Source organism: Coregonus clupeaformis, chromosome 35 (assembly GCF_020615455.1).
Source record: "Coregonus clupeaformis isolate EN_2021a chromosome 35, ASM2061545v1, whole genome shotgun sequence".
NCBI classification, from domain to species: Eukaryota; Metazoa; Chordata; class Actinopteri; order Salmoniformes; family Salmonidae; genus Coregonus; species Coregonus clupeaformis.
The window spans coordinates 1,163,958-1,188,332 of NC_059226.1; the positions used below are offsets into that span (position 1 = coordinate 1,163,958).

The 24,375-nt window shown below is 45.5% G+C and overlaps 2 protein-coding genes across 2 annotated transcripts; both read left to right on the forward strand.

The window, feature by feature from the left end:
• The first annotated feature begins 6,994 nt into the window (after positions 1-6,994).
• Positions 6,995-8,969, forward strand: LOC121551937 (apolipoprotein L5-like). Its single transcript, XM_041864621.1, has 5 exons — positions 6,995-7,103; positions 7,287-7,382; positions 7,610-7,652; positions 7,861-7,915; positions 8,061-8,969. Exons 3-5 carry the CDS (start codon positions 7,637-7,639, stop codon positions 8,797-8,799), a joined length of 810 nt encoding a protein of 269 aa, XP_041720555.1. The 5' UTR covers positions 6,995-7,103; positions 7,287-7,382; positions 7,610-7,636; the 3' UTR covers positions 8,800-8,969.
• A 2,804-nt stretch (positions 8,970-11,773) lies between these two features.
• atf4b (activating transcription factor 4b) lies at positions 11,774-14,859 on the forward strand. Its single transcript, XM_041862685.2, has 3 exons — positions 11,774-11,940; positions 12,821-13,228; positions 13,485-14,859. The coding sequence occupies exons 2-3, from the start codon at positions 12,931-12,933 to the stop codon at positions 14,444-14,446; spliced, it is 1,260 nt and encodes a 419-aa protein (XP_041718619.2). The 5' UTR covers positions 11,774-11,940; positions 12,821-12,930; the 3' UTR covers positions 14,447-14,859.
• Positions 14,860-24,375: the final 9,516 nt, after the last annotated feature.

A 24,375-nucleotide genomic window follows, 5' to 3' on the forward strand; every position in this document is an offset into this window, starting at 1 on the left:
TAATAATAATAATTCATTTAATTTGTAAAGTGCTTTTCTCAGACCCAAGGTGCATTTCAAAAACACATTACATAGAACACACACAACAATCAAAGCTATATGTGTCGCCAGATCCGGAGGACATGAGAACAGAATTAGCAGAGGTCCTTGAAAGCTTTTCTGAACAGCACGGTCTTGAGCTGTGTCTTAAAGGAGGACAGAGACTGCAGCCCTAATAGTGTCTGGAAGTGCGTTCCACAACCACGGAGCTGCGCAACTGAAAGCCCTGTCACCCATAGTCTTTAATCTGCTGCAGGGCTGCTGAAGGGAGACGAACCTGGAGGAGCGAAGGGTGCGTTTGGGGCAGGAGGGTTGAATGAGCTCAGACAGGTACTTCGGTCCAGAGTTGGGGATAGCTTGCTACAGTGAGGGAAAAAAGTATTTGATCCCCTGCTGATTTTGTACGTTTGCCCACTGACAAAGAAATGATCAGTCTATAATTTTAATGGTAGGTTTATTTGAACAGTGAGAGACAGAATAACAACAACAAAATCCAGAAAAACGCATGTCAAAAATGTTATAAATTGATTTGCATTTTAATGAGGGAAATAAGTATTTGACCCCCTCTCAATCAGAAAGATTTCTGGCTCCCAGGTGTCTTTTATACAGGTAACGAGCGGAGATTAGGAGCACACTCTTAAAGGGGGGGCTCCTAATCTCATCTTGTTACCTGTATAAAAGACACCTGTCCACAGAAGCAATCAATCAATCAGATTCCAAACTCTCCACCATGGCCAAGACCAAAGAGCTCTCCAAGGATGTCAGGGACAAGATTGTAGACCTACACAAGGCTGGAATGGGCTGCAAGACCATCGCCAAGCAGCTTGGTGAGAAGGTGACAACAGTTGGTGCGATTATTCGCAAATGGAAGAAACACAAAATACTGTCAATCTCCCTCGGCCTGGGGCTCCATGCAAGAGCTCACCTCGTGGAGTTGCAATGATCATGAGAACGGTGAGGAATCAGCCCAGAACTACACGGGAGGATCTTGTCAATGATCTCAAGGCAGCTGGGACCATAGTCACCAAGAAAACAATTGGTAACACACTACGCCGTGAAGGACTGAAATCCTGCAGCGCCCGCAAGGTCCCCCTGCTCAAGAAAGCACATATACAGGGCCGTCTGAAGTTTGCCAATGAACATCTGAATGATTCAGAGGAGAACTGGGTGAAAATGTTGTGGTCAGATGAGACCAAAATTGAGCTCTTTGGCATCAACTCAACTCGCCGTGTTTGGAGGAGGAGGAATGCTGCCTATGACCCCAAGAACACCATCCCCACCGTCAAACATGGAGGTGGAAACATTATGCTTTGGGGGTGTTTTTCTGCTAAGGGGACAGGACAACTTCAACGCATCAAAGGGACGATGGACAAATCTTGGGTGAGAACCTCCTTCCCTCAGCCAGGGCATTGAAAATGGGTCGTGGATGGGTATTCCAGCATGACAATGACCCAAAACACACGGCCAAGGCAACAAAGGAGTGTCTCAAGAAGAAGCACATTAAGGTCCTGGAGTGGCCTAGCCAGTCTCCAAGCCTTAATCCCATATAAAATCTGTGGAGGGAGCTGAAGGGTCGAGTTGCCAAACGTCAGCCTCGAAACCTTTAATGACTTGGAGAAGATCTGCAAAGAGGAGTGGGACAAAATCCCTCCTGAGATGTGTGCAAACCTGGTGGCCAACTACAAGAAACGTCTGACCTCTGTGATTGCCAACAAGGGTTTTGCCACCAAGTACTAAGTCATGTTTTGCAGAGGGGTCAAATACTTATTTCCCTCATTAAAATGCAAATCAATTTATAACAGTGTGTTTCGGTGTTTCGGTGTGTAACAGGTGTTTCGGCCCTCCAGGACCGGAATTGAAGAACCCTGGTGTAATCCATAACCTAACCCGTTTTCTCTGGCCTTACAAACAACAGTGGCTTTTAGAGGCTAATATGAAATTCAAATCTAATGAAACAATAAAAGGATTGTAAAATAATGTAAAATGGTTTAGATTATGAAGATGTAAGCCACTACAATATGCCAACCTCATGTACAGCCAAAACCTGCCAAAACCTCCAGTCCAAGACAGCCAAAACCTGCAGTGCAAAAATACCTATGATGTGCAGAGTTGCATAATTTAAATGCCATAGACACAAAAGAAGATGATGGTCCCATAAAGGCTAAAGAAAGAAACAACAGGTCAAACCAGTGATATATTCATTAGATGATCGAAAGGGTGTCTTTGACAGATTTGACAATTTGCACATTAAAAGCAGGCTTTTCAACATAATATGCAGTCAGAGAGACACAATAGTGGTTAGTTATAGAAAACAAACAATCTTTCCATCTAAAGACAAGTCAGTAACAGAAATGTTTAGCAAGATTTGTTTTGGGTGTCATGTTACTGATAGTCTGACAGTGGTGATGGCCAAAGTCAAGTGCTTTTGAGAGACAGAAACTCTCAGGGCCGGTTTCCCAGACCCAGATAACTTTTAATATCCTTCCTAGTCCAGGAGTAGGCTTAATGTGGGTCTGCCAGGAAAACAGCCTTCAGTTACTCTCAACAAACTATCTGCCAACATTAAAATAAAATAAATATCGCCCTACCATTTCCAAGAACTAAAAGGGAATGTTGTGAAAATGATATGGTCAGATATCCTTTTCATTGGTTGGTTGTTGTGTCATCATTAAAACAGCGCCAACTTTCAGTGTGAAACTAAAGCCTTAACCCAACACCATGGCTAACAGTATTTGTCATTGCTCATAGTTAGATGTATCTTGTATTTCTGAGTCTTGGATGTTCCTTACACAGCAGGGGGAAAGTGCAACATTTCAAAACAAAGTGCAACATTTCAAAACAAAGCTCTCACTGAAGATTTTCCATGTAAAAAGACATGCGAGAGTTTGATGTAGTGGTTTCCCATCATTCTGCCCCCAGCCTCATATACCCCCCAGGAAGTCATTCTTGGTCAAGTCGTCCACGGCCATCGGGTCCTATGACCTCCCATCATTACAGGTGGATTCATACAACCAAGAGGAAAACGCATCAACAGTAAGGATGATGCCAGAAGGAAAATTGCCCATTTCTCAAATGCTTCTTTGACAGTGTTAACGATTTTTGAATTGTGTTTGATAGAATTATAGGGACAATGGAAGCCCATGTAATAGCCAGACACCAAGGGCTACAAGGTCAAGGAGCCAGTCTCCCTTTCGGCCAAACTTTGGGACTGCTAGTGACCGACGGCCTCAGATGTCAGAGCCCCAGGTGAGTAGTAGCCAAGTGAGATCAAATACAGGACAGCACTAACCTCTTCCCCAGGCTCAATTGCTATGACAGCACTAAAAGGTATGATTTATAGACATGAAGAATTGCACCTTAGACCTGGGTTTCAAAACTCTGGTTGGTCACAATAGCTACATTATCATTTCATTAATCCTAATCGGCTGTAACAGTAAAGTAGTTATTATTCATGTAATAATAATATCAATGATAATTTGGGTGGGGGGGGTGCTTATATTTGTCCTGATACACAAAAGTGTGTAATGGAAATGTATTATTTTTTTGGCATATCCCATCTTCCCCTGAGACCCGCAAGGGAGTGGGGTCACCATTGTACAGCGCCCCTGGAGCAATTAGGGTTTAGTGCCTTGCTCAAAGGCACTGCGACAGATTTTTTTGTTGGCTCCGGTATTCAAACCAGCAACCTTTCAGTTACTGGCCCAACGCTCTATGACACCACAACAGTCTATATAACGTTTAACTACACATAATCGTGACTTTGTGATTTGTATCTCAGCTAAGTCTAACAGGAAGAAGCCAATCTGTGTACCAAATCAAGACTCAGCCGACATTACCCCGGTGTATGTCCCACTCAGAGCCCCTGGACAAGAGACAGAACCCAGGCCTCCCAGGCCTCTCCCCAAGCTACGACAATATGATGGATACCCAGGTGAGTCAACAACACTCTCTCTTCTCTTGTGTTTCATTATATCTAGGTTCTTCTAATCAGTTTTCCTGTCAGAACCAGCATAGGAGATGCACGCACTGCTGTGCAGAGGCTGGGGCCTCTTCCTCTTTCCCCCCCTCTCATTCTTCCCTTTCTAGTCTCTCTCACTGTCTTTTGCAGTTAATGTTCCAATTATTGTTGCTAAATGATTAATGAACTGTTTTGACAGACCTCCAACCAGACTGGCTCCCCAATGGACTATCAGAGCCCCCGTCCTGTTCGCTGCCCTCCAGTTCCTCCCAAGACATATGGCACTCTTCTGAGCCCCTCTCCAACTGCAAGCGGGGACTATGACAATGTTGATAGATCTAAACTCGGAATGACTGAGAAGGTAAACCAAGAGAACCACTGAATAAGCCAGCATATAGTGTATACAGTAAGATAGGTTGAATAAAACAAATCAACCCTCTACTTTTCTCTGTGGTTTAACACAGGCCTTAGACATGTATGGCAAAAATAAGCCCTCCCCTCCTCCTCTCCCATGTCCTGTGAGACCCCCTCGGTCCCCCATGATGTCCTGCTCCTCTTCAGCCTCTTCAGAGTATGAGAGGACGCTACCTGGAATGCACCTACTACAACCTCAGGTGAGAGAGAGTACTTCATATTCATTGCAATTAAAGAAAAGACCTCAACATTCACTGTTTAATCAGTATAACTTTAGTTTCTGTCAATAAGATATCTTTGCTTTCTTTGTATTGGTATAGGATTCCATCGAACGAAAGTGCAGTCAGTCCCATCGCCCTGTTCGACCCCCAGCCCCACCCAAATCTAAACTCCTATCCTTGTATGGGGGCTATGACGTCAAAAGAGCCCAGAGTCCGAGGGTAAGCACCACTCAATATCAGCATCACTCTGGAGTTACTTTTTAGGCCCTTATATCAAGTCACTACTAACATCGCCTCTGGGGTTTATCATGTTCAACAGCCCTCAGACACAGACAATGAGAGGTCGCCTCACCCTTCACGGCCCCCACCACGGCCGGGAGGGCCCCCCTCCCACACCCTGTCCCATTCCCCCTCAGGAATTGAAACAACAGCCACACAACTTCAACCACTGCTGCAGGTGGGAGCCGTACATACCCGTCCCCAACTGGGGCTGACAGAAGCACAAACACAGCTCACGACTATACATACACACATGGTGCCGTTCAAAGGATATAGTATAACATTTATTTACTGTGTATGCTTTCATTGCTTTCATCTGAGGTGAAACGGATGCTGTATGTGTGTGATAAGAGACAGGGAAGTGTTCAGTGAAATGTAACTCTATTTATGTTCCTTACTTCCTGAAACTCAAAAGTCCCCTTATGGTTATGAAATGTACTTGTGTCTTGTTGATTTGTTGTTATTGTTCACGTGGAAACATTGTTTTTGGAACACTTCACTTGTGACATTTCATAAGTGAAATCATGTGCAAGTGAAAACGTGTTTTTAGAACATTTCACATGAGATCACATTTTCACATGTGCTTACATGTTGTCACGTGTTTAGTTTCATGTTATTACATGTCGCTTTACATGTTGTCACATTAACTTAACTTAAACACATGTGATCACGTGAAATTCATGTGGTTTTTCCGTAAGGGGTGAGGACCAAGTTAGGATGTTTGTAAGATGTTCTCAAGACATTTGTTTTACCAGTCGTCAGGACGTGACGTGATGGTCCCAAACCATTATAATAAAGTAATGGTGGTTTTAAAGTAAGTGGTACGCTGTTCAGCTGAAATAGGATCCCACCTGGGATTTGAACTCACAACCTCTGGATTTGGGTTATGGTGATCTTTCTGCTGCACCACAAAGTCTTTAGCATTACCCTTCACATTCATTACCTATAATACCTCTCTGCACTTAGCAAAAGAGTGCCATTGTCAAAGTGCGACGTGAATGCGGTAGGCGAAGTCAAACGCAGGACACCGAGCTACTGGAAACGTACTTTTACTAACAAAGTAACCAGAGTACAAAACAACCTCCAAACAGGGAGGAGAATACCTGCACAATAGCAACTGCCGAAAATGACGAGAACAATCACACACAACACACAATGAACGACAGAGGGTTATATAGGGAATACAATACAACATAATAGGAAACAGGTGTACACGATCAAGACAAAACAAGTCAAACACAGAAACATAGATCGGTGGCAGCTAGTACTCCGGGGACGACGAACGCCGAAGCCTGCCCAAGCAAGGAGGAGGAGCAGCCTCGGCTGATTCCGTGACAGCCATCTGCACTGCTATTTTAGTTATCAGTTAATCTGACTATTCTCTCATCACTGATTTCATTTATTTATCTCAACAATTTTAGGGTTTTCTGTATAGTTGTCTAATGTTGATGGGGTATATTATTCTGTTTTAATGTTACTCCTGAATCACTATGATAAATATAATCGTTTTTATTGAGTGTATTATACAAAGCTGAGATTTACTTAGAAATCCAAAGTGTAGGAATACAGGTGAAATAAGTTATTGACACAGACGTGGTGGAGTAGCAGGAAGATCAGAATGATGTGAACCAAGAGGTTATGAGTTCAAATCCCAGGTGAGGACATGCTGAATAATAATTACAGAAAAATATTCAATTGCATGCACTCAGTACTGTAAGTCGCTCTGGATAAAAGTGACTGCCAAATGACTAAAATGTAAATTAACATACAAAATGTGTGTCAAAGATGTAAGTTGAAAACTATGTTAAAAGCACTCTGTGTGTATCATAATGATTCATGTTTGTTTTCACAAAAATGAGATTTTCCACATGTGAAATCATGTGGTTTTTCCGTAAGGGAAGGCTATGATACTGTGTCAGATATTGAAGTTGCAGCAATAGAGTTGCTTGTGTCTGTAAAACAAAACAAAATTCATTCCATAGCCCACCAACGCAAAAAGAAGCTCTCTGCCTGCTCTTCCTCAACTCCCGCCCCCACCCTCGTTCACCCCCCCACCACAACCTGTAAATAGACCATCCCTGTCGTATCGACCTACCACCATCTTCCACTCAGAGTCAGTCTACAGCGAGATCAGCGAGGTTCAGGACCAATTACCTTATCTGGAAGTACTGCCTGATGAGAACACATTCCAGGTGGGGGACACACACACACAAACTCACACATTCAAGCACGCACACACACACACACACACAAACTCACACATTCAAGCACGCACACACACACACACACAAACACACAAATGCATGAACACACTTGCGTGCCACTGAGTTCAAAAAAACAAATTACCAATGGTTTTTGAATCTCTATCATTTCAGTTCAAACCATCTAGCAGAGTCTACAAAACACAGGCAGCACCACAGTTCCAACCTGGTCAACGTTATCAGAACTGTGGATTCAAAAAGGAAACAGAGGTACAGAGTGATGTCTGATATGATTGATTTGTATTGTAAGGATTGGGGGAATTTTGTCTCCTTCTTTTGTACCGGTGTATGTAGTTCGTCCTATACTCAGTGCCTAAGCCAGAGCCAGGCTTCACATGAGGTTTTCCCTCTTTCTGTTGCTGTTCACCTGCATTATTAGATTATCCATCAGTTCAATTTGATCTAAAAACCTATTTGTACCTATTTTTGTTTTTCAGCAGGAATTTGAAAATCTATTGAGATGGATGAAGACAGTGGGATGTGAGTTACACATTATTACGACAGATGTATATCGTATTATTTGACACTACATTACATTGTATTTAATTCATTTTTAATGATGAAAGACCGTGCAACTGTTCTTCTGTAATTGTTGTACTGTTCTCAGCTGTTATGATTCAATAGATGACCATTGATTACTGAGGGATAATATACTTGGTTTGTATTTGTGTATGTGTTTCTCTTTCAGGCTGGGAAAACATGCCTCCTTCATTTTATGGCCTCAGTCTAGAGGATGAAACCAGGTGAGACCTGACTAACCTCTTACTGTACACATGTGGGTAATACACCATTTCAAGGATAGAGCTTTGATCTTACAACTTATACAGGCATGCATACCATTTAATCAGTACCCTGTCTCTTATTGAATCTGTCTTTCCATCCCACCAGGGAGTTCAGCCAGAGGTGCCTCCATGTGAAAAATGGCCTCCATCTGTTCAACTGCCTGATAATGAAGCGTAACGATACCCTGCGAGGCCAGATCACAGAGCTCAACGACCTCGCCGAGAAGCTGGACAAAGTACAGAAAACCAAAACCATGAGCATCGCAGGGGGCACCACGGGTGCCGTGGGAGGGGCGGTGGCTGTTGTGGGCATTGTCCTCGCCCCCATGACCATGGGTGCCTCCCTCATAGCCACGGCAGTTGGGGCGGGCATGGTGGCGTCAGGTAGTGGGATGGGAATCAAAGCGGCCATGGACAACAACAAAAGCAACTCTGTGGACAGGAAGAGGCTGGAGGAGGTGGTGCAGAAGTACAAAGCCGAGATAGCAGACGTGGTGTGGTCTCTTTGCTTCATCCACAGTGGGATGGCTGAGCTGAGGCAGTACAACCTCCACAGGCTCCAGCATGCTGATCCTGAGGCCCTGCGGATAGCCAGGGTGGCAGGGGCAGTGCATCCTGGGTGTAATAAGTCCCAACAGTTGGGCATGAAGTCTGAGATGATCCTGCAAGGGTTTGCCAGAGACATGGACCTGTATTATACTGACAAGGATGGCCAGAGGCTGAAAAAGGGCTCCGAGACTAAGTTTGCCACCAGGATCTGTGGTGTGACCCAGGAGCTACAGGAGGAGCTCAATGAACTGCACCAAGTGTGGCAGACTTTCTCACTAGCGGCCAGTAGATTTTGAGGTGTGTGTGTGCCGTCGTTAATGCAGTAAAGGTCTGGCAATGTTTTGGACACATGCCAGATATTGTTGTTGTGGGGGAGGCCGGAGGGAGGTGCTCATTTTGGGAGTGTCACGCCCTGGCTCTGGGACTCTTATATGTTGAGCCAGGGTGTGTAGATTCTATGTGTTTGTGTTTCTATGTTAGGATCTAGTTCATGTGTATCTATGTTGGCCGGGGTGGTTCTCGATCAGAGGCAACGAGAATCAGCTGTTGCTTGTTGTCTCTGATTGGGACCATACTTAGGCAGCCTGTTTGGCACAGTGTATTGTGGGATCTTGTTCCGTAAGGTTTGTGTTTTGTTACCAAGGACGTCACGTATCGTTTTGTTCGTGTGGTGAATAATTAATAAAGTATGTTCGCATTCCACGCTGCGCATTGGTCCAATCCTTTTCGACGATCGTGACAGGAAGTGGGTTGCCCTATTGAAGCCTACATGAAGCCAGCCTTTGCTGACAAGTTGCTGAAATGTCATCCCCCGTGAACAGCCTTGGTTATCAAAATGTTATCAGTGCAAACTTGTAGTGCTAATATTTGGGAGTCTCAGACATGTACATAGGCTGACAGTACGCAGGCCAGCATAGGACAAAGGCAAAGCAGCGGTACTGCTCTGTGTCAGCTGTTATGGGCAGCCTTGCTGTATGGAGAAGAAGGTGCTTTCTGTATCCAAAAGTCTCCATATATCCATGAACTTTGAAATGTTTGAATCCTCTCGACTGTAATGTGATTTGTGGATTCAAATAAAGTATTTCAAATGTTAGAGTATGAATGTGAAATGTTTTACTATGCAATGTGTACTGCTGAGAATATCCACAGGACATTTTATCTATATCCTATTTGTGAACTATCTGAATACTAAAAAGGATGTGCAATAAACTTAATTGAAAAGTTATTGGCTAACATAAATTATTTGTTATGTGATTAGTATAATGCATCACAGGATGATTTCTAAAACTGGCCCCTGTTAACCCCCAATGTGTGGAATGATACGGTTTCCACTAGCTTCTAAATTATAAACAGAAAATCAGATTCCACAGCCACAAAGTCAGATTCCACAGCCACCAAGTCAAAATTGGCTTTTTTGTGTGCTTTTGATCTTAATTTAAATGTAGGGGTTAGGCATAAGGTTAGCAGTATGGTTAGGTTTAATATCAAATTTGAAGAAGATAATTTGTAGAAATGGGTGAGGTTTATGACTTGGTGGCTATAGCAGCTAGTGAGGGCCTGTGGAAGGATATCCTAGGTCTAGATCAACGATGTATATAAACCCTTGATTTCAAATGCTATGTATTGGCCATTTAGAAGCTTTGAAGCCACTGCTCGGCCATATTGGCACTCCCCAGTAGGATCAGTGGAATTCTATTTCAATTCGATTTTTCATGGACACAATTACATGTATTGAAATGTTTTTGTTGTTGTAGTGGGGCCAGTAACATTAGTAATCTATAAAAATGTGACTAAGGAAAATGTTATATGTATTTTTTTGCTTTTTATTTTTATATTTATCTCACATAATATAATTTAAAAGTATGCATTAAAGTGTCTGTAATAAAATAAACGTGAACAAAAGTGAATGTAGACATTAACAAATGATTTTCTATAGCTTCCAAAATATGTTTTACAACGGTGGAGGGGTGCCAAGATGGAGGCACGGTGGCTTCAACACAGCGCCCCTTATAAGTAATCTAGTGTGTATATATAAATCATTGGTCTTTTTGCGAGTTGTATATTATGCTGGGGATCAGAAATGTCCCGTGCGAGAGAGGCAGGTTGAGGTTTCCAGGGTTAGAGTAGTGTAGAAGTTGTCATATGCTGAGGCAGGGAAGAAAGTAGAGGAAGATGGGTCAAGGGGGAGGGGTCCTGAGAGGAGTGGTGAGAGTAGTAGATCTGTACCAGTACAGAAGGATAGGCCAAAAAGTGATACATGCTTCAGTAAGATTGTATTTTTAGCATTTATAGCAATGGTTATGTTGGGTTCTATTTTTCTCATAATTGGATCTGTATGTGATGAATAACTTAGAAGGAATGCATTAATGATAAGCATAGGTTTGTACTATACTGATATAAATTGTTTCACATAACAGGCTGTGATTCATGTAAGGAACGTTAGGGGGTAGGACAGATAAGACTTGTATTTTTTACAGATACGAACACTCTCTCTTTGTTGTCTGTGAAACCGTCCTTGAACGTAGGTACATAGAGTACAGATTGGAAGGGTGTCTTTTGGGTGCTGACTCTACAGGTTATTATGATAGCAACTTATGCCTGGGAACGGTGGAGCGCCAAGGGGTGGAGCGCCAAGGGGTTGGGACTAACCCGTGCGCCAACGGATTGGCTGAGTAAAGTCTAAACCACACTCAGTCCTTTACTCTGATTGGCCAACAGAAGAGGTGGGAACTCTCTGTCAGAGTATTTGAGAAAGAACCTGTAAACAATGGTTTCGTTCTCTGTCTGCCCTGCGTGGTATTTCAGTGAGCCCTTATACGAACCAACATACTTATCATACATACATTTTGCATATAATAAATTTAGCTTGGATTGAATATCTCTTGATTATGTTTTCTCTTATTCCAATACCAGATTTGAATTACGCAATTTCTAACAGTTATCAACTGTACTGCAGGGATGGAATGTAAATCGCAGAAAATTGAGGTTGTGGTGGCAGCTGCAGAGAGGTATTTGGATGTGGGAGACTCAACATCAGAAGAGTTACAGGGTGTGTTAAGTGATGGTGTCCCATCCTTTCAGGTTGTTGGCCTGAGATAGGACTAAATACATTTAAATAGTGGAGTAGGGTGGTGTTCTTTAAAATATATATATATTTATATATTTTTTTCAAGCAAGGTATAAGGGAGTTGTACTCCAGTCTAGTAGGTGGCGGTAATGCAACATTTATTGGATGCCAACCGCCGTTAAACCTCATCGAAGAAGAGTGGTATATTACTCAACATGCGCCATTTTCAACCAGCACCCAACGACATTCAACTGACACCGCACTCTTGGGCGAAATGGCAGTTTAACGGCTTGCGGCGGTCCTAGCAGCAGCAAATCCAACAGTGCATCAACCCAGTGCACTGCTTCAACTTCATATTTGTTAAAATGACGTAAGTATATATTTGTTAACGATTTTATTTGTAAGCAAGTGGCTAGCTAACGTGAATCCGTGACAGCTCAATGACGTCAATGAGCTCTAGCCTCAATTTGTGAAGCTATTAGTTAATTGCCTGCTTATGTTGTGTAGCGAAGTATTTTATAAATACATATAGTATAACTTGCCGTAAGGTTGCCATTCGCCAGACAAATCCTTGGAATGACATTGGATACAGACGTCACGAGTCAGATCAGAGAATGTTGCATTATCTCTTTCGGGCAAAATGGTCAGTGAGCTGTTAACGTTACATAATAATAGCGCGCGATATTGTCACCAAATAAAAAATAAATAAAAAGGTGCTAAGATTTGATGTAGTTTTCCAGGAATGCCAACGTGGCAAACAAAATGGTTCGTGATCTTTCGAACAAAATGGCGATATAATCAGTGTTTTAAGGCGGGAGGGTGAACACAAGTGTGGCTGTTGGGGTTTGGGAGGCGGAAGCAACAATCTCATTCGCTAGACACACTTCCATTCTGACGATGGTTGCTGTGGAAACTGACTGACCTCATTTGGCGCGTGTGCGAGTCACAAGACAAAGGCAGGGAGGGTATTCAGTGCCAGTGCAAGGAGGTGCGTTGTGAAATGGTAGGGGCAGTGTCGTGCACAAAATACATTACAGATATAAACACAAGTTCAGACTTAATGTTTTTCCCACCCAATTAAAAATGTGTGCTGCCAAATATGACATTACTCAATCGCAACATAACACCGCCGACCATGACATAATATAGAATCAACATAAAGGAGAAAAATACCATTTTTTGCCAACATTATGAGCTATGGTTTACGTTATTACATGAACTCACCGTGTCTTCTGGTGTCTCTTTCCCAGGTCCCTTGTGGAAACCCTCAGCACTGCTGTAGTTGACAGCATAAAAGAACCGCTAGACCTCTTACTGCTGTACCTACCGTCTCAGATCCTAGTGACTGAACAACAGAGCTATGACCATGATGAGCACACAGTTTGGCCTGGACGATATGGAGGCCCTACTCTGGGGGCCTTCCTCTCTCATGGCTGACCCCATGGGGTCACTGCTCCACCAAGATGAAGTTACCTCGATAGAGGGGGGGGCTTCGTCCCTCTCGTCATCTTCTCCTCTTCCCCTTCTCTCCCCTCCTCCCTCTCCGCCTTCGCTGCTCCTCCAGGAAGAGAAGGCGGAGGCAGACTTGCTGTCCTTCCCATGGCTATCTGCTGACGAGCTAGGCCACACCCATCACATTGGTGCAGATGATGGCAAAGGTGAGGACCACAACATACTGTCCTCCACACGTATGTTCATGCTGGTCGACAGTGTGCAGAAATCCATAGCAATTTATATTTTATTCCCATGATCAGTTTTTTTGCAGTATAGAAAAGGTAATAGGTTTTATCATGAATATAAAAACTTAGACTTCCACTTTGACATTTTATGATCACAAATTGTAAATCGAGTATTTGTATTTTCATATTACTTTAGATATTGAGTAGTTGATTAACCTCCTTTTGTCCTCCGCAGAGGATGCCTTTTCTGGCATGGACTGGATGGCCGAGAGGGTCGACCTGAGTGAGTTTGACCTGGACTCCATTATAGGTTCCCTCAGCCCAGACGGTTCCCCCAGCTCCCCTGAAGACCTCATCGCTTCCTTTGAGTGTCCCATGGAGCTGGACTCACTCCCCCTCCCTACTCTCATGGACCTCCCCACCACCACTGATCCAATCCTCCCCCCAACCGTCTCACAGCCCCAGGAAGACCCTCAGGAGGAGGTCCATTCACCTCCCCCCTGCGTACCCGATGCCCAGGAGGAGCTAGAGATCAAATCGGAGCCCCAGTCCCCAGCCCCCTCTCCTCCATCTCCCTCCTTCACCTTAGACGTGGGCAGTGAGGTGGATGTCTCGGCGAACGTCAGCGAGCTTCTCCTGGATGTTCCCCAGCCAGTCCCCAGCGTCGTGCTGTCTCTCTTCCCGACCCGCATCGTCCTCCTCCTGGCCCCTAAACAGGAGGTCGGCGTCACAACCACCACCGTCACCATCCCACAGATCCTCTCCTCTGACAGTGACAGCAGCTTCAGCTCCTCCGATCAGCTCAACCGGCCCTCCATCGCCACAGCTCAGTCAAGGTCCCAAACCAGGAGCAAACCGTACCCAACAACCCCCAAGTCTAGGCCACAACATCCAGACCATCCATCTCCCACCACTACATCGAGTGGGATAATGAAGTCCTCCACTGGAGGACCCCCGAAGGAGAAGCTCAAGAAGATGGCGCAGAACAAGACGGCGGCCACGCGCTACCGCCAGAAGAAGAAGACTGAGCAGGAGGTCCTGAGTGCGGAGTGTGACGAGCTGGAGCAAAGGAACCACAAGCTGGTGGAGAAGGCAGACTCCATTGCCAATGAGATCCAGTACCTCAAGGACCTCATAGAGGAGGTGCGCCATGCGAAGAGCAGAAGGGCCTCGGCGACCTCTAACCGTAGTGTGTAACCCACCAAGTATCCCACTATCTAAGATCTATAATGCTTTTCGAAATGCATGTATTGTATTGAGACTCCCAAAGCCCAAGTTTTATTGACCTTTGACCTTCCTGCGTGTCTATTCCTTTAAGAGTTTTTAAAGAGACTATTGTTCTTGTAGCTTGAGCTTTTGATGTAATCCCTGATCTCTTGTATGAAAACCTTAAGTATTTTCCGAACAGTAAAACAGTATATTGACTCATGTAATTCGTCTGATCTTTTCTAGTCTTTGTCATTGTTTATTCTTATCAATAGATGTGTCTATATTGCTGTAGAAGTATGTAGTCTTAAATAGGTTTAGAAGCCTCTTCATATGTATTTTTACTGTAGTCTGAATCGTATCTAAATGTATTCCTTTCATTATCTATTAAAAAGTCAAATCCATTTGGTTTTGTGCTATTCATTTAGTAAACTCTGGGAATGGGAATATACAGTGATCATAATACAGTGAAGATAAAGTATATTATTGGGGACTATTTTGACATTTTACTGAATCTCTCTCAAATAAGTATTGAGATTTCGAAATAGCCCTCTGCTTGCTTTTTCATTTAGCTAACACAGGTGTGAATTTGTTTCGGTGTTCGCAAGTGCAGAGGCCAGTTGTTTAAATCTAGCCCAGATTTGACCTGCTCCAGTGCCCTCATGAGTCATCCGAAAGCCGGTTCCATGGAGGAACATTATCAGTATGTTCTGGCCCAAAATAAACCCTTTACCCAGATAAGGGTCAGGTTAAACAACCCTTGTGTGCACTCCCAACATTAGCATGAGACATTACAATAAGCCTGTGGTGGTTCTTTCTAGAGAGAAAACAAGTAATGTGTTCTAAATTGCACCCTATCCCCTATATAGTTCATTTATTTTGACCAGAGCCCTATGGGTCCTGGTCAAAAGTAGTTCACTGTATAGGGAATAGGGTGCCATTTGAGACTCACAAAGGAGAAGATAATAGGGCAAGCCTGACTGGCATGCTGTAGTACACGAGTGTCTAATCAACTGACAGTCATGTGAACTCTCCAAACTGTCTGTTTCCTCATCTTAGTTCTAGTTCGTTGTGGGATACCATAGGAATCAGGATACATCCAAGTTCTAACTCCTCATTTTGTATTTTCTGATCATCCATGGTTGGACACAGTTTACAGCTACCTCACTGACCTGCTCTGTATATTCTAAGACCACTGATAATCTCCCTCGATCTGGGGCTCCACGCAAGATCTCACCCCGTGGGGTCAAAATTATCACAAGAACGGTGAGCAAAAATTCCAGAACCACACGGGGGGACCTAGTGAATGACCTGCAGAGAGCTGGGACCAAAGTAACAAAGCCTACCATCAGTAATACACTATGCCGCCAGGGACTCAAATCCTGCAGTGCCAGACATGTCCCCCTGCTTAAGCCAGTACATGTCCAGGCCCGTCTGAAGTTTGCTAGAGTGCATTTGGATGATCCAGAAGGGGATTGGGAGAATGTCATATGGTCAGATGAAACCAAAATATAACTTTTTGGTAAAAACTCAACTCGTCGTGTTTGGAGGACAAAGAATGCTGAGTTGCATCCAAAGAACTCCATACCTACTGTGAAGCATGGGGGTGGAAACATCATGCTTTGGGGCTGTTTTTCTGCAAAGGGACCAGGACTGACTGATCCGTGTAAAGGAAAGAATGAATGGGGCCATGTATCGTGAGATTTTGAGTGAAAACCTCCTTCCATCAGCAAGGGCATTGAAGATGAAACGTGGCTGGGTCTTTCAGCATGACAATGATCCCAAACACACCGCCCGGGCAACGAAGGAGTGGCTTCGTAAGAAGCATTTCAAGGTCCTGGAGTGGCCTAGCCAGTCTCCAGATCTCAACCCCATAGAAAATGCACCCTATCCCCTATATCGTTCATTTATTGTGGTCCTCTGTAGCTCAGCTGGTAGAGCACGGCGCTTGTAACGCCAAGGTAGTGGGTTCGATCCCCGGGACCACCCATACACAAAAATGTATGCACGCATGACTGTAAGTCGCTTTGGATAAAAGCGTCTGCTAAATGGCTTATTATTATTATTATTATTATTAAAATCTTTGGAGGGAGTTGAAAGTCCGTGTTGCCCAGCGACAGCCCCAAAACATCACTGCTCTAGAGGAGATCTGCATGGAGGAATGGGCCAAAATACCAGTAACAGTGTGTGAAAACGTTGTGAAGACCTACAGAAAACAAAGGGTATATAACAAACTATTGAGAAACTTTTGTTATTGAACAAATACTTATTTTCTACCATAATTTGCTAATTAATTAATTAAAAATCCTACAATGTGATTTTCTGGATTTTTTTTTCTCATTTTGTCTGTCATAGTTGACGTGTACCTATGATGAAAATTACAGGCCTCTCTCATCTTTTTAAGTGGGAGAACTTGCACAATTGGTGGCTGACTAAATGCTTTTCCCCCCACTGTAGACCTACAAAATATATTTTAATGGTATTGCAAAAAGCTGTGAATGTTTGTTAAACACAGTTCAGTGGCATAAGCTCTTCACTTTTTATTTAACATCTGAGAAAGGATAGAAAAATATATGATTTCCTTGATTCATTCCTAATAACTTGGTACAGTGAGGGAAAAAAGTATTTGATCCCCTGCTGATTTTGTAGGTTTGCCCACTGACAAAGACATGATCAGTCTATAATTTTAATGGTAGGTTTATTTGAACAGTTAGAGACAGAATAACAACAAAAGAGTGTGCTTGACCTTGCAATTCAACCGTATGAGCAGGGCCTCACAAACAATGTGGCTGCAGACAACCCTTCTCCTTGAACGCACCCAATAGCCTGTGGCAGCCCTCTATTTGTGTCTTAAACACATAAAGAATAGCAAACAGATACCCCCAGGTTAAATAAACTGAATGAACATGAAATTTGATTGATAAAGATGGAGAGTTCAGTTCGTTGCGTGCCAATAACATGTTTGTTAGCTTGTTTGTCTGTCTACAAATGTAAAAAATTTTTATAAATGTATTTGCATTTTAATGAGGGAAATAAGTATTTGACCCCTCTGCAAAACATGACTTAGTACTTGGTGGCTAAACCCTTGTTGGCAATCACAGAGGTCAGACGTTTCTTGTAGTTGGCCACCAGGTTTGCACACATCTCAGAAGGGATTTTGTTCCACTCCTCTTTGCAGACCTTCTCCAAGTCATTAAGGTTTCGAGGCTGACGTTTGGCAACTCGAACCTTCAGCTCCCTCCACAGATTTTCTATGGGATTAAGGTCTGGAGGCTGGCTAGGCCACTCCAGGACCTTAATGTGCTTCTTCTTGAGCCACTCCTTTGTTGCCTTTGCCGTGTGTCATTGTCATGCTGGAATACCCATCCACAACCCATTTTCAATGCCCTGGCTGAGGGAAGGAGGTTCTCACCCAAGATTTGACGGTACATGGCCCCGTCCATCGTCCCTTTAATGCGGTGAAGTTGTCCTGTCCCCTTAGCAGAAAAACACCCCCAAAGCATAATGTTTCCACCTCCATGTTTGACGGTGGGAATGGTGTTCTTGGGGTCATAGGCAGCATTCCTCCTCCTCCAAACACGGCGAGTTGAGTTGATGCCAAAGAGCTCGATTTTGGTCTCATCTGACCACAACACTTTCACCCAATTCTCCTCTGAATCATTCAGATGTTCATTGGCAAACATCAGACGGCCCTGTATATGTGCTTTCTTGAGCAGGGGGACCTTGCGGGCGCTGCAGGATTTCAGTCCTTGTCACGTTCGTTGTATAAAGGATCGGACCAAGGTGCAGCGTGGTATGCGTACATAGTCGTTTATTCTAATACACACCAACAAAATCCAACAGAACGTGAAGTTCAAGAGGCTACACATACAACAAGCCAAATAGTAATAGAAACAAGATCCCACAACATAAGTATGATCCCCAATCAGAGACAACGATCGACAGCTGCCTCTGATTGGGAACCAATCTCTCAGTCCTCCCACGATGCACCAAGCCCTGTCTGGACCCTGGTGTGGGAGGCCCCGACCCTGGAGAGGGGTTGACGTCTGGTTCTGGCTCTGCAGTCCTCCCGCGATGCACCAAGTCCTGTCTGGACCCTGGTGTGGGAGAGTAGACGACCGGACCCGGACTGGGCACCGGTGGAGCGGACTGCTCTGGCACTGGAGTAGAGCCGCTGACCGGAGCTGAACTGGATCCCGGTGGAGCGGACTGCTCTGGCTCTGGACTGGAGCAGCTGACCGGGGCTGGACTAGGCACCGGTGGAGCGGACTGCTCTGGCATTGGACTGGAGCAGCTGACCGGAGCTGGACTGGGCAACGGTGGAGCGGACTGCTCTGGCACTGGAGTGGAGCAGCTGACCGGAGCTAGACTAGGCACCGGTGGAGCGGATTGCTCTGACCCTGGACTGGACCGTACCAGGCTGGCGACACGCACCACTGGTTTAGTGCGAGGAGCAGGCACGGGCCGTACCGGGCTGGGGACACGCACCACTGGTTTGGTGCGAGGAGCAGGTACGGGGCGCACCGGGCTGGCGACATGCACCACTGGTTTGGTGCGAGGAGCAGGTACGGACCGTACAGGACTGGAGACACGCACCACTGGTTTGGTGCGAGGAGCAGGTACAGGGCGTACCGGGCTGGCGACACGCACCACTGGTTTGGTGCGTGGAGCAGGTACGGGCCGTACAGGACTGGAGACACGCACCACTGGTATGGTGCGAGGAGCAGGCATGGGCCGTACCAGTCTTTGAAGGCAAACTGGCGGCACAGTGCGTAAAGCCGGAGCATAGCCTGGTGCCTGCACGGTCACACGCTCCTCAAAGCGAGTGCGGGGAGTTGGCTTTACTAAACCTGGCTTCGCCAGCCTCTGCTCTAAGGCCAGAGCTCTCTGCTGCTGGAGGGTTAACTCCTCTCTCAGCTCCTCCTGTTGCCTGGCCAGCTCCTCTCTCTGTGCATCCACTGACTCCTTCTCCCTGTGGGCCTCCTGCAGTGCCTCCTTCTGAAGGGAGAGCTCCTGCTCCCTCTTCTCTATCAGCCCCCGTAAGGTGGTGGTCTCCTCTCTCAGAGTGCTGAGCTGCAGGTCTTTCAGGGCCTCCTGCTGCGTTGCCAACCACCCCGTGTGCCCCCCAAAAATGTATTCTTGGGGCTGCCTCTCGGGCTTCCTTAGCGGTCGGCACCGTCGGCGTCACCGTTGATCCTCTCCTGCCTGGGCTTCTTCCTTCGCCCAGGGTCCTTTACCGGCTAATATCTCCTCCCATGTCCAAAATGTCTTCCCCACCTGTGTCCAGGGTGTCTGCTCCTCCTGGCCACGCTGCTTGGTCCGTTGGTGGTGGGATCTTCTGTCACGTTCGTTGTATAAAGGATCGGACCAAGGTGCAGCGTGGTATGCGTACATAGTCATTTATTCTAATACACACCAACAAAATCCAACAGAACGTGAAGTTCAAGAGGCTACACATACAACAAGCCAAATAGTAATAGAAACAAGATCCCACAACATAAGTATGATCCCCAATCAGAGACAACGATCGACAGCTGCCTCTGATTGGGAACCACACCCGGCCAACATAGATATACACATTCTAGATATACACATAGATATTCACACCCTGACCAAACCAACTAGAGATCTCTATGTCAGGGCGTGACAGTCCTTCACGGCGTAGTGTGTTACTAATTGTTGTCTTGGTGACTATGGTCCCAGCTGCCTTGAGATCATTGACAAGATCCTCCCGTGTAGTTCTGGGCTTATTCCTCACCGTTCTCATGATCATTGCAACTCCACGAGGTGAGATCTTGCATGGAGCCCCAGGCCGAGGGAGATTGACAGTTATTTTGTGTTTCTTCCATTTGCGAATAATCGCACCAACTGTTGTCACCTTCTCACCAAGCTGCTTGGCGATGGTCTTGTAGCCCATTCCAGCCTTGTGTAGGTCTACAATCTTGTCCCTGACATCCTTGGAGAGCTCTTTGGTCTTGGCCATGGTGGAAAGTTTGGAATCTGATTGATTGATTGCTTCTGTGGACAGGTGTCTTTTATACAGGTAACGAGCTGAGATTAGGAGCTCCTAATCTCAGTTTGTTACCTGTATAAAAGACACCTGGGAGCCAGAAATCTTTCTGATTGAGAGTGGGTCAAATACTTTTATCAATTTATAACATTTTTGACATGCGTTTTTCTGGATTCTTTTGTTGTTATTCTATCTCTCACTGTTCAAATAAACCTACCATTAAAATTATAGACTGATCATTTCTTTGTCAGTGGGCAAACGTACAAAATCAGCAGGGGATCAAATACTTTTTTCCCTCACTGTAAGTGTTCGTTTGACTGGACCTCCAGGATCAAGTCCTCCAACACAAAGCAGGATCCACAGAGAAGGTCCCCATCAGAGGCCTCGCTGCTACAGGCCCCATCAATATCAACATCATCATCAACACCTCCACACTCTGGTGCCTCCCCAGTGAGACTGAGAATCATCCCCAAAATGTCCAGCTTCCTCACAGGCCAGGGTGAAGCTACTGGTCGCCTTCTGGGGGGGCAGCCCCTTGGATCCCTGTTATAAAAAAATAATGAAATTAATAATAATGAATAGGAATGGTCTTAAAACTGTCCCTTAAGGCGCTCCTGTGTTTATGATGCTTAACTGGAATGTAATAAGGGATGTTGTGTGATAGCATTGCTCTGTATTATAAGAATGCAACATTCCCATTTTTTTTTATAATCGCAACTCTGACACTTCTAATGCTTTACTCACTGATCATCTAATAGTGTATTACAGTACACATACTCTAAAAACATTAGCAGGTGCGTCAGAAGGTTTAGCAACTTTGTCATTTCTATCTCTCATCTGCATTATTGTAACTGTGGATATAATATTTTAGCTAACATACTCTACCGTTCAAAAGTTTGGGGTCACTTAGAAATGTCCTTGTTTTCCATGAAAACATACATGAAATTAGTTTGAATAGGAAATATAGCAAAATATAGGAAATGTAGTCATTGACAAGGTTAGAAATAATGATTTTTAATAGAAATAATAATTGTGTCCTTCAAACTTTGCTTTAATCAAAGAATCCTACATTTGCAGCAATTACAGCCTTGCAGACCTTTGGCATTCTAGTTGTCAATTTGTTGAGTTGATCTGAAGAGATTTCACCCCATGCTTCCTGAAGCACCTCCCACAAGTTGGATTGGCTTGATGGGCACTTCTTAAGTACCATACAGTCAAGCTGCTCCCACAACAGCTCAATAGGGTTGAGATCCGGTGACTGTGCTGGCCACTCCATTATAGACAGAACACCAGCTGACTGCTTCTTCCCTAAATAGTTCTTGCATAGTTTGGAGCTGTGCTTTGGGTCATTGTCCTGTTGTAGGAGGAAATTGCCTCCAATCAAGCGCCGTCCACAGGGTATGGCATGGCGTTGCAAAATTACATTTACATTTTACATTTACGTCATTTAGCAGACGCTCTTATCCAGAGCGACTTACAAATAGGTGCATTCACCTTATAGCCAGTGGGATAACCACTTTACAAAGTTTTTTTTTTTTTTTTTTTTGGGGGGGGTGGGGGGTAAGGGGGGGTAGAAGGATTACTTTATCCTATCCCAGGTATTCCTTAAAGTTTCAAATGTCTCCGGAAGGTGGTGAGTGACTCGTGAGGGAGCTTGTTCCACCATTGGGGTGCCAGAGCAGCGAACAGTTTTGACTGGGCTGAGCGGGAACTATGCTTCCGCAGAGGTAGGGGAGCCAGCAGGTCAGAGGTGGATGAACGCAATGCCCTCGTTTGGGTGTAGGGACTGATCAGAGCCTGAATGTACGGAGGTGCGTTCCCCTCACAGCTCCGTAGGCAAGCACCATGGTCTTGTAGCAGATGCGAGCTTCAACTGGAAGCCAATGGAGTATGCGGAGGGAGCGGGGTGACGTGAGAGAACTTGGGAAGGTTGAACACCAGACGGGCTGCAGCATTCTGGATGAGTTGTAGGGGTTTAATGGCACAGGCAGGGAGCCCAGCCAACAGCGAGTTGCAGTAATCCAGACGGGAGATGAGTGCCTGGATTAGGACCTGTGCCGCTTCCTGTGTAAGGCAGGGTCGTACTCTTCGAATGTTGTAGAGCATGAACCTACAGGATCGGGTCACCGCCTTGATGTTAGCGGAGAACGACAGGGTGTTGTCCAGGGTCACGCCAAGGCTCTTCGCACTCTGGGAGGAGGACACAACGGAGTTGTCAACCGTGATGGCGAGATCATGGAACAGGCAGTCCTTCCCCGGGAGGAAGAGCAGCTCCGTCTTGCCAAGGTTCAGCTTGAGGTGGTGATCCGTCATCCATACTGATATGTCTGCCAGACATGCAGAGATGCGATTCGCCACCTGGTTATCAGAAGGGGGAAAGGAGAAGATTAGTTGTGTGTCGTCAGCGTAGCAATGATAGGAGAGGCCATGTGAGGATATGACAGAGCCAAGTGACTTGGTGTATAGCGAGAATAGGAGAGGGCCTAGAACTGAGCCCTGGGGGACACCAGTGGTGAGAGCACGTGGTGCGGAGACAGCTTCTCGCCACGCCACTTGGTAGGAGCGACCGGTCAGGTAGGACGCAATCCAAGAGTGAGCCACGCCGGAGATGCCCAGCTCGGAGAGGGTGGAGAGGAGGATCTGATGGTTCACAGTATCAAAGGCAGCAGACAGGTCTAGAAGGACAAGAGCAGAGGAGAGAGAGTTAGCTTTAGCAGTGCGGAGAGCCTCCGTGACACAGAGAACAGCAGTCTCAGTTGAATGACCAGTCTTGAAACCTGACTGGTTTGGATCAAGAAGGTCATTCTGAGAGAGATAGCAAGAGAGTTGGCTAAAGACGGCACGCTCAATAGTTTTGGAGAGAAAAGAAAGAAGGGATACTGGTCTGTAGTTGTTGACATCAGAGGGATCGAGTGTTGGTTTTTTGAGAAGGGGTGCAACTCTCGCTCTCTTGAAGACGGAAGGGACATAGCCAGCGGTCAAGGATGAGTTGATCAGCGAGGTGAGGTAAGGGAGAAGGTCACCGGAGATGGTCTGGAGAAGAGAGGAGGGGATAGGGTCAAGCGGGCAGGTTGTTGGGCGGCCTGCCGTCACAAGTCGCAAGATTTTATCTGGAGAGAGAGGGGAGAAAGAAGTCAAAGCATAGGGTAGGGCAGTGTGAGCAGGACCAGCAGTGTCATTTGACTTAACAACGAGGATCGGATGTCGTCAACCTTCTTTTCAAAATGGTTGACGAAGTCATCCACAGAGAGGGAGGAGGGGGGGGGAGGAGTATTCAGCAGGGAGGAGAATGTGGCAAAGAGCTTCCTAGGGTTAGAGGCAGATGCTTGGAATTTAGAGTGGTAGAAAGTGGCCTTAGCAGCAGAAACAGATGAAGAAAATGTAGAGAGGAGGGAGTGAAAAGATGCCAGGTCCGCAGGGAGTCTAGTTTTCTTCCATTTCCGCTCAGCTGCCCGGAGCTCTGTTCTGTGAGCTCGCAATGAGTCATCAAGCCACGGAGCTGGAGGGGAGGACCGAGCCGGCCGGGAGGATAGGGGACATAGAGAGTCAAAGGATGCAGAAAGGGAGGAGAGGAGGGTTGAGGAGGCAGAATCAGGAGATTGGAGGGAGAAGGATTGAGCAGAGGGAAGAGATGATAGGATGGAAGAGGAGAGAGTAGCGGGAGAGAGAGAGTGAAGGTTGCGACGGCGCATTACCATCTGTGTAGGGGCAGAGTGAGTAGTGTTGGAGGAGAGGGAGAGAGAAAAGGATACAAAGTAGTGGTCGGAGACATGGAGGGGAGTTGCAGTGAGATTAGTAGAACAACAGCATCTAGTAAAGATGAGGTCAAGCGTATTGCCTGCCTTGTGAGTAGGGGGGGACGGTGAGAGGGTGAGGTCAAAAGAGGAGAGGAGTGGAAAGAAGGAGGCAG

What these genes read in the sequence shown, in the direction of transcription:
- LOC121551937 (XM_041864621.1), top strand. An exon ending in AGTCTAGAGGATGAAACCAG is followed by an intron (nt 7,916 to 8,060) that starts GTGAGACCTGAC and finishes CCATCCCACCAG; the next exon opens with GGAGTTCAGCCAGAGGTGCC.
- atf4b (XM_041862685.2), top strand. Translation starts at nt 12,931, where the DNA reads ATGACCATGATGAGCACACAGTTTGGCCTGGACGATATGGAGGCCCTA. An exon ending in TGGTGCAGATGATGGCAAAG is followed by an intron (nt 13,229 to 13,484) that starts GTGAGGACCACA and finishes TGTCCTCCGCAG; the next exon opens with AGGATGCCTTTTCTGGCATG.